We start from the raw sequence: 9,042 nt of genomic DNA, 5'->3' as shown, positions 1-9,042 counted from the left end.
GAAAGCTTCACTCAGGTCAGGCAGCAGCAGCAAAATTTGGGGTGGCAGCAGCTCCCCCCCCATAGGCCCCCCCATGCTCTCCAGATGAGCCACGCCTTCATCCACTGCCCTACCCTGGATATATCATTAGCATAATATATCAAGAATATGGTTCTGGAGAGTAAACTAACAAAGCAAGTGAAATTCTGTTCACTGAAGTTTATCAGCTCTATCACTGTGAAAACAAGACAAACAGCCTCAGCACCACAAGTCCAATGAACAAAGAGTTTTTCTCTTCAAGTCTGTTCACAGCATCAGAAGTAGGCTGTTACCTACGATAGCTTAGGCCTCTCAGAATGAGTTAGTCCCTACTATACCATGCTGCCTTGCTTTCTGCCACTTCTAATGAAGTCAAGGAAATTCTATCTGCTTGGCCAGGACTAAATTTGATCTTGCAACTTGGCATCATTACTTGTAATGGGTATCTGATAAACTAATCTTTTCCACTGCCCACTAAGACACTATTTCCTTGCATACAAATTGACACATCCCGAGTTTGATTGGCAAGTAGGACATCTGCTTTTCCCTCTGTTCACTCATGTAACTTATATATTTTATATAATATTACAAAATGAAAGATACCTTAGTCCTTGGATCAAGATATCAATGTCTACATATAGACATGTAGGTAACTTGACAAACCTTTGTTTTGCACCCATTACTGGAGCCATTATCATAAGGTTTATATTTTCCCTCTTCTAGGTTAGAAATATCACAGGTAGAGAGCCATGACAAAAATTCTAAGTAGGAAGCTATGTCCTACTTATTTGTCTCAAAACTACCACTCATTTATACTTAGAACATTTTACCAGGATATATATACACAACTGATGCAGTGCTCCCTTCAGCTGTTGCAACTTCTAATGGCCAAAGTGTGCTTTCTGCTGTTCTCCCAAGCTTCCAAGAGAAATAAACTACACTGGTAAAAGAACAGCTTTGCCCATTATGCTGTGCTCATTCGAGGGCATTTTTCCAACAAAGCTATGTATGTCACAGGTTGAACTTAATCTGAACCATATAACTTTTACTAGTAGAAGTCAGCTCCACAGAACTGGTCCCAAACTCCATAGGTTATATACTCATGCTGATGTATTCAGGGTAGATTTAAAAAACCCCATTTTTTAAAAATCAATTTTAATTGGATTTTTGTTTTAAACAGTAAATAATAAACATTAAATCTGTTTCAAATTAAATATAGAAATATGGGCAAGGTTTAACTACATTAAACCATTAGAATAAATAAGATATACTGAAATTAAAATATGAAGTCTAGAAAAGAGGCTAAGAGAACATGAAGCTTGTAGCATTTACACAGAATGCTCATTTGATGTCTCTTTTAGTATTTTAGTCAAAAACAAATGCTTTGGGAATAAAGACAATTATAAAAATCATAAAATACTCATGCAATAATTATTTTGCTTCAGCATTAGTCAAGAGAGAGCAGCAATCAAAACAAATTACCACTCAAGGTGTAAGAAAAATTTCAGGAGCTATTTATTACAAACAGGATGGCACTTTATAGAGCAAGTAGTGACAACATAGGCAGAAATATCACAGTTAAATGAGTCAGTATCAGACCAAAGACAAACAACAGGCATGCAACATATACTGAAGCCAGTTACCACAGCTTTGGACAAGTTGTAAAAAGATACATAAATGTTCTTTACTACTGTACGTCACTAAAGATAGGTGGTTTTATTTATCTTAAATCATACTGGGCTGTACTGCCAGCCATAAACTAATACTATTCTCAGACAGAAAACTATATTGAGTTCAGGTTGAAAGTACACATAAGTAACTTAAGACAAAACAGGATGCTGCAACAATCCCTAAACCCAGCATTATAAAACCAGGGCTAACCTCCACCTTTGAAAAAAGTAAAAAATACTGAGGTAAAAGTAAAACATATTGCTACATAAGTAGCAGCATATTGGGTCAGACCAAAGAACCACTGAGCCCAGCAGTCTGTCTTCAAGTGGCAAATAGCAGATATTTTAGAGCAGGGATACTCAAACCCTGGCCCATGGGCTAGATCCAGCCCAAGAAGCAATACCATCTGGCCTGCAGAGGTCTCAACAGGTCTGAAAATTTGGTGGTGGGGGAAGCAGTGGCAGCAATCACTGCTCTCCTGCTGCAAAATTTCCAGACCCATAAAGCAATCCACAGGCCAGATAGCTTGCTAGGTCCAAGCACAGGGGCCAGCTGCAAATGGTGCAGGGCCTGATCCTGCAGCACACAGCCCCAATCTGGTAGGACTCCAAGAAGTGATGCAGGCCCTGAGAAATGATGATGCCCTGCACAGGGCTGAGGAAGGTTGCACAGGGTCCCAATATGGCTGTGGGAGGTAGTGGGGGTCCCAATTCATCAATGTGGGGCTGAGGAAGGTGGCACAGGGCCTGACCCTAGGGGGCCGGGCCTGATCAGACCCTTGGAAAGGCCCCTTATCTGGCTCACAGCATCACAAGGCTGAGCACGACTGGTTTAGAACAGTGATTCTCAACCAGGATGCTACACCAACCTGAGGTGCTTTGAGATCCTTTCAAGCGAGCCACAGGGAGCCATGCAACGCGAATACTGTTGGGGTTGCAAACGTAATTCATAAGATAAACCCAGAGATTTTGAACACAAATCCAGAGCGTTCAAAACATTTCTGCCCTGTTGTGGTCTTTCCGAGTTCTCTGCAACAGAAAAATTAATCGCTCTATTATTTTCCATAGTCAAAAAATTAGGGCAAGCTAAAAGCTGGCATTTTCCAAGAGGTTCCTTGAAAACTACTGCTACAAAGGTTGAAAACAATTTCTTTAGAAGAGTATGAGAAACAGGACATTTATGGTGATCCATTCCAGCTCATCCTCCCAGTTACCAGCAAACATCAGTTTAGGGATGTACTATGCCTGAGTTCACATCCCTGACAGCTGTGTTTAGTTGTCCAATTCTACACATTTTTCTATTCCCTTTTTGACCCCAGTTATGGTAGTGATCCCCACCGTGTACTGTAGCCATGAACTCCTCAAGCTAGTTACACATAGCTTGAGCCATGGTTCACCTCAAGCTAGTTACCAGCAGGGGTGGGCCATTATTTCAGCTGGAGAGCTACTTAATGAGTTTCAGTGAGCTGTCAAGCATTGGATGCACTGAACCTTTTAGAAGGGAACATTTTAACAAAATTATAGATAAAAACAAATCATATACTAAAAATCAAATATCTACTATATTTTAATTTTATTTAAAAATATTGGTCTTGATTTGTTTTTTGAATAGTGTATATAGAAGTGATTGCATAACAGCTCAAAATAATATCTTATTCTTGCGTGGGGCAGGGAGTGTGGGGAGGGTATGCCAGAGTCCCAGAAGCCAGCTGGCAGTAGGGGGAGGGAAGGGGTACATGCAGCAGAGCTCATCCAGACAGTGCAGTGTGGTCCCCACCCTGCATATAGCCTGTGGCTGTCTCTGCAGCACTCTGCATGGGGCCAAGACCCGCCTGCTCCCACCCGGGACAGCCCCACACCTGTCAGTCAGCACCACCATAGCCTGGGCCCTGGCCTGTATTTATAGCTTCCCTGCAGAGCTGCTGCCACAGCTACCCAGGTACTGCTCAGATCCCCTTGCCTCCAGTGGCTCCTCCTGTCCCTCTGGGCAGCATGTAATGCAGGGAAGCTGTGCAGATGTATGCCAAGCAGTATATGTTAAGCCAGGTGGGGGGAAACTGCAGCTGGGCAGCTCCTGCCCCAGCATTTGGGGCTCCAGCTCCCTGCCACACATTTGGCCACCCACAGGTGGCTGGCTACTCAATGCTCTGGGTGGGCAGAGCAGGTGGACAGCAGCAGGGAGCTGGAGTCCTGTGCACTGGGGCAGGAGCCACTTGGCTGCAGCCTCCCTCACCACCTTGGCATCTACTACCTGGCATGCACCTCCACGGCTTCCCCACATTACCTGCTTCCCAGAGTGGCACAGCAGGGGTACAAGGAGGAGCTGGTGGAAGCAGGGGGAGCTGAGCAGTATGTAGGAGGCAGCAGCAGCAGCCCCACCAGGAAGCGCTGCATGCTGGCTGGAGCTGGGACTGGGGTGGTGCTGTCTGGCAAGCATGGGTGGGAGCACAGTGCGGGCTGCCTTGGCCAGAGCTCAAGCCTGCACGGAGTGCTGTGAGGGCAGTCACAAACTAGAGACAATCAACTGGCAGGAACCTATCCACAGGGTGGATCCAATCAGCCAGCAGGCCATATTTTGCCTGCTCCTACTACCAATAGATACTTCATTTTGTTTAAATCCTGACAATTTCATTGGGTGCTCTCTAGTTCTCATATTAGAAGACAAAGCTAACTGCAGATTTTCTAGTCACTTCTACACTATTCACTATTTTATAAACTTCTATCAAACCCCAACTCAATCATCCTTTTCTAAGCTGAAAAGTTCTAGCCTTTTTAGTCTTCTCACATGGAAGCCATCCCAGATTCCCAATTTGGTTGTTCTTCTCTGTACCTGTTGCTGTTGTTCTGTGCTGCATACTGCATTCAACAGGTGGCTGAACAATAGCTTTATATAAATGGAATAATGATGTTTCCAGTTCCTTTTCTAAGGATCCCTAATAAGCCATTGGCCTTTTTGACCACAACTGTACATTAAACCAATGACTTCTAAAAAACTATCCAGAATGCCTCCAACCTTTCCTCAAGTGACAAGAAATAATTCAGAGCTAACTACTGTTTCTGTATAGTCTTTGTTATTTTCTCCTCCATACAAGTTATTTCGGGTTCAATGTCAAATGTCATCCATCCCTTAATTACCTGAGCATTCTGTTTTGAGAAATCTTTCTGAAACTCTTCATCATCATCTTTATATTTCACTAACAAGAATAATTTTGTATTATCTGCAAACATAAGTCTTTGCTGCGTTTCCCAGATCACTTATGACTATGAGAAATAATACATATTTCAGAACAGGGTCTTGGAAGTACCCTACCATCTTCCTCCATTGTGAAAAAGTAACTACTTAATCCTCCTTATTGCTTCCTACCTTTTAACCAGCTTTCAGTCCATGAGAGGACCTTCTCTCTGATCACATTACAGCTGAATTACTTTAAAAGCTTTTGATGAGGAACTCTGGGGTATACTGTATTAATTGGAGTCTCTTTATTCATGTGTTTGTTGACTCCCCACCCCACTCTTGCAGGTGAGTAGGTTTGCTTTTTCCTTCCTTATGTGCTTCTGTTATAGGGCAGGCTCAAACACCAAAAACCTGGATAGTTTTCTGAATGCATTAAATAAAAGTGTTGAAGACAAGTTATTTCAGCTGTGACTGATAGTGTATACTGACCATGTGAAAAAAAAAGGCTTCAGTACCCAAGTCACATAACATGGCTTCCCTGAAATATATTACTGGAGTTGTTAAAGTTGCACAATAATTTGTGGGGACAAAAAAGTGATTAATGAGATCAAACTATCATGGTCAAGCTAGTTGACATCAGAACAAAGACAAATAGAGAAGCCATTGCAAAAGTTCTTCTTCCAGCATAATTGTGCAATATACTTATTTGAGACACAAACCATGCTTTCATCACGACCCTAACAAAACAGAGGTACTAGAATGTGAACTCCGTTATTGATCTTCTGAAGTTTTGGCCTTCAATATTTGGAGACAAAACCAATTATTCAGCACCTGAAAGAAATCAGCTTTCCTAATGATACTGGTAATTTGGCTGGAGCAGTTTCCATAGATTAAAGCCAGGAAATGGGTGGGACTGCCTACAGCACAGTGAAGGACAAATGCAAAAAGAATAGGAACTGGTCAGGGATTTAACCACAAACAACAGCTGGAAACAGCTAGAAACAAGGAGGTTGTAGTAATGTTGTGGCCCCTTGACAGTTCAGGCAACGCTGGACCAGTGGGCAGGGCTGGGACAGACTTTGGCCACACTTTTGAACAACGATAACCTGAAGGAAGGGGATGTGCTGTATTCAAAAGCGGGTTGAAGCCTGTCCCAAAAACCCTTGCCTTCAGATGCGATGGGGACATGGAGGCTGCAGAGCCAAGGAAAGTCACTCCCCCACTCACTGCTGGATGAGGCAACCTTAAGCCTCCCCCCCAGAGCCAAATAGCATTGCCAGGTCTTTAATATTAAATTACGACATTGGAAGCTCAAAATTATCCTATTTGCTTTAAAACTACCACACACTGAAAGAGTGCTAATAAAGCTGTCATCTTATTTACTTTATATTGCTCACTAACTCAGCAGTGAGTGAGAATTGGGTCTAAGCTGCAGCATTTCTTTACTTTGAGGCAAGAAATCATAACTAAGTGCTGACAACAAGCCCCAAAGTCAGTTAAAACTCCCTGAGAATGACTTGGGTTTTTGCATATATTGCATCAATTAGCTGCCTCAAATTATCGGGGGTACAGGTTGTAGCTATGTTGGTCTAAAGACAGATGCAGACAAGGTTCTTTGGGTAAATCTGATATCTTTTATTAAGCCAACTCAAACAGTTGGACAAGCTTTTTTTTTTGCAAAGCAGGCCAGACCAATATGGCTACCAAATACATCCCTGAAACATGGAAAATACTGTATTTTAGCTGATTTTGGAATTATAAACTTCACTGCTAAACAAGAAAGAAAGATTTCTACATGTCCCTGCTGTTATGTCATCTGACACCACCTGGGCAGAAATCCTGCCTTATCTGCACACCAAAGGACAACTCACACAAAGGAACTCTCATGGATCCAGAGGAGCATACACCCAACTTCAGCTTCCTCTGTGCAAAATGAAATTTATTTTCTACCTAAGGGGACTTTTCTGTCTTTCCCTGAAAGCTTGCAAAGAAAGGTAATTTTTTTGCGATTTCTTAGTTGGTCCAATAAAAGGTATCATCTCTGATCAAGTTTTAGAGTTTTGCATTTTTTTAGGGGTGCATCAACAGAGATTTTGGGGGCCAATACTAATAGCAGATTTTTAAGGAGGCATATCAGCCGATACCCATCTGATTTCCAATACAGCTGTGTGCAGCTGGTAAGTCTACTATGGTGGATGGGGGGCAAGGATCAATGCCCACTGCAATGAGGGAGGAACTGGGGCAGGGTGGGACAGGGCTGCAGCTCAACCGGAAGGGCATGGGTCCACGTGCCCCAGATCGGCGCTGGGGGGGTGGGGGCAAGAGGGGCTGAGGCTGGGGCTGTACTGGGTTCTTCCCGGTGCGGGTGGCAATGGTGCTGAGAGGGGGGTTACAGGGAAGGAGCTTCAACCACCCCAAATTTTGCTGTAGCCACTTCCCAGTGCCACTGCCACCCACCCTGAACAGTTTTGAGTGCAACCCCCACATGTCGGGAAGAAACTGGCACAGCCCTGGCCCCAGCCCCCCGGTGCAGTTCTGGGGCATATGGATCCCCCCACCCCATGCTCCCCTGGCTACACACAGTGGCACCCCCTTCACCCTGCAGTCCCTGAATGAGCCGCAGCACCGTCCTGTGCCTGTCCTACCCTAGCTGGGCAGCACCTGCCCCAGCCCCACTCCATCCCTCATGGCAGGGGGCATTTACCTGCCCTGCCCCCCCCCCCACCCCTTCCTTCTCCCCTCCCTGCAATAGACTTACCAGCTAGAGGCAGCTCTCCACGCTGCCCGGATGTGCTCCTCACTGCCTGCGTGCTGTGGCTGCGTACGCATGCCTGGACATTTATTTGCCAAATTATCAGCCACTTCAAGCCCATTTCCAATGCAATCAATTTTCTATACATTGGTGCGGATCAGATATCTGACCCATTTATTGGTGCACCTCCAATTTCCTTTCGTACACTTTAAGCACTTTTACACCTTGGAGGATGGAAGTGATCATACATTAAATGATTATTATTGCACACCTGGCAACACCGAGGCCAAGGGAGGAGGCGCAGGCTCTGTCCCCTTGCTCCCCATGTTTCCGGCCCTGCACTGGGCACAAACTCTGAAGGGGGGTGTCTGCAGCCAGGAAGGAAAGGAAAGGTGTCTAGGGGGCGAGCAGACTGTGGAGAGGAACACTGCGCAGGCCCCCACCCAGCCTAAGATGACCCCACCTCCGTCAGCAGCCATTTCCTGTGGGGGCGGGGCAGGGGGCGCATGGGCCGTTAACGGAAAATACTTCCAACGTTCCCTCTCGCCCCCCACCTCTCCCCGGGGCGCGGAGCAATCCCCAGCCGGTCACGTGGCCCCTGCCCCGCTCAGGGACCGGGCGGAACGGGGGTGGGGGTGGGAGCGTCTGCTCGGAGCGGGGGCTCACCTCCAAACCGGCTTCTTTTGGATGCCGCCGTACAATTGGCCGCGGCCGGCAGCAGCACCGGGGTCCACGCGCAGCGGAGTTGGGGCAACATAGCTCGGCCGTAACGGCCCACAGCATACAGGGACGCAACGGCGGCCGCCATGTTCGCGCCTTGCGCATGCGGTCAGGAACCGACGGGGGCCCGAAGCAGCCAAAGAGGTTGAAAGGGCGCAGCGATGGGGTTGTGTGCCTGCGCGGAGCCCGGCCGGCGAGCGTCCAGACTAGGAGCGCCAGGGTTCGCTGAGGGACAAAGGGAGGAGAGAGCGGGAGCACTGCGGCAGCTCTGAAGATTTCATAAATGAGAGACAACGACTCATTAATCAATCATGATCGATGATTAATTACTAGTACTCATTAATAACAAGTTACCAAAAATTATCAATACTCAACCATTAGCAAGTAATTATCGACAAGCAGTTGTTAATTCAATTAGAAAAAATTAATAGCTAGTTAAAAGTATCAACATAATCATTTGTTAAACCATTAGCAGTTAATCGTTAAATAATTAACATGTAATTATTAGATCGACAGCTACTCAATGGTTAACGCTTAATTAAATTATTAACAAGTAATCATGAATAAAGGCATAAACAAGGATTAGGCAAATCAGCAACTAAGCATTAGTTGAATTATTGACAATTAAATATTAATGGAGTTATTAATGGCTAATCATTAATACACCAGCAATCGTTAATAACTAACTAATCACTTGATCATTAATT

General features: G+C 45.1%; 1 protein-coding gene across 1 annotated transcript in view; it reads right to left on the bottom strand.

Annotated features, from left to right (window-relative positions):
* Window positions 1-8,438, bottom strand: part of MRPS35 (mitochondrial ribosomal protein S35) — a 59,999-nt gene extending 51,561 nt beyond the window's left edge. The window contains exons 1-2 of the mRNA XM_019515852.1: window positions 8,282-8,438; window positions 4,824-4,882 (exon numbers count right to left, since the gene is read on the bottom strand). Of these exons, the coding sequence (XP_019371397.1) occupies window positions 4,824-4,882; window positions 8,282-8,423 (201 nt within the window). The 5' untranslated portion in view covers window positions 8,424-8,438. The remainder of the gene's footprint in view (window positions 1-4,823; window positions 4,883-8,281) is intronic.
* Window positions 8,439-9,042: the final 604 nt, after the last annotated feature.

This window comes from Gavialis gangeticus, unplaced genomic scaffold (assembly GCF_001723915.1).
Source record: "Gavialis gangeticus isolate Ggan-Ray unplaced genomic scaffold, GavGan_comp1, whole genome shotgun sequence".
Lineage (NCBI taxonomy): Eukaryota > Metazoa > Chordata > Crocodylia > Gavialidae > Gavialis > Gavialis gangeticus.
The sequence above is the reverse complement of the archived record's forward strand: the minus strand, read 5'-3'. Positions and strand labels throughout refer to the sequence as shown.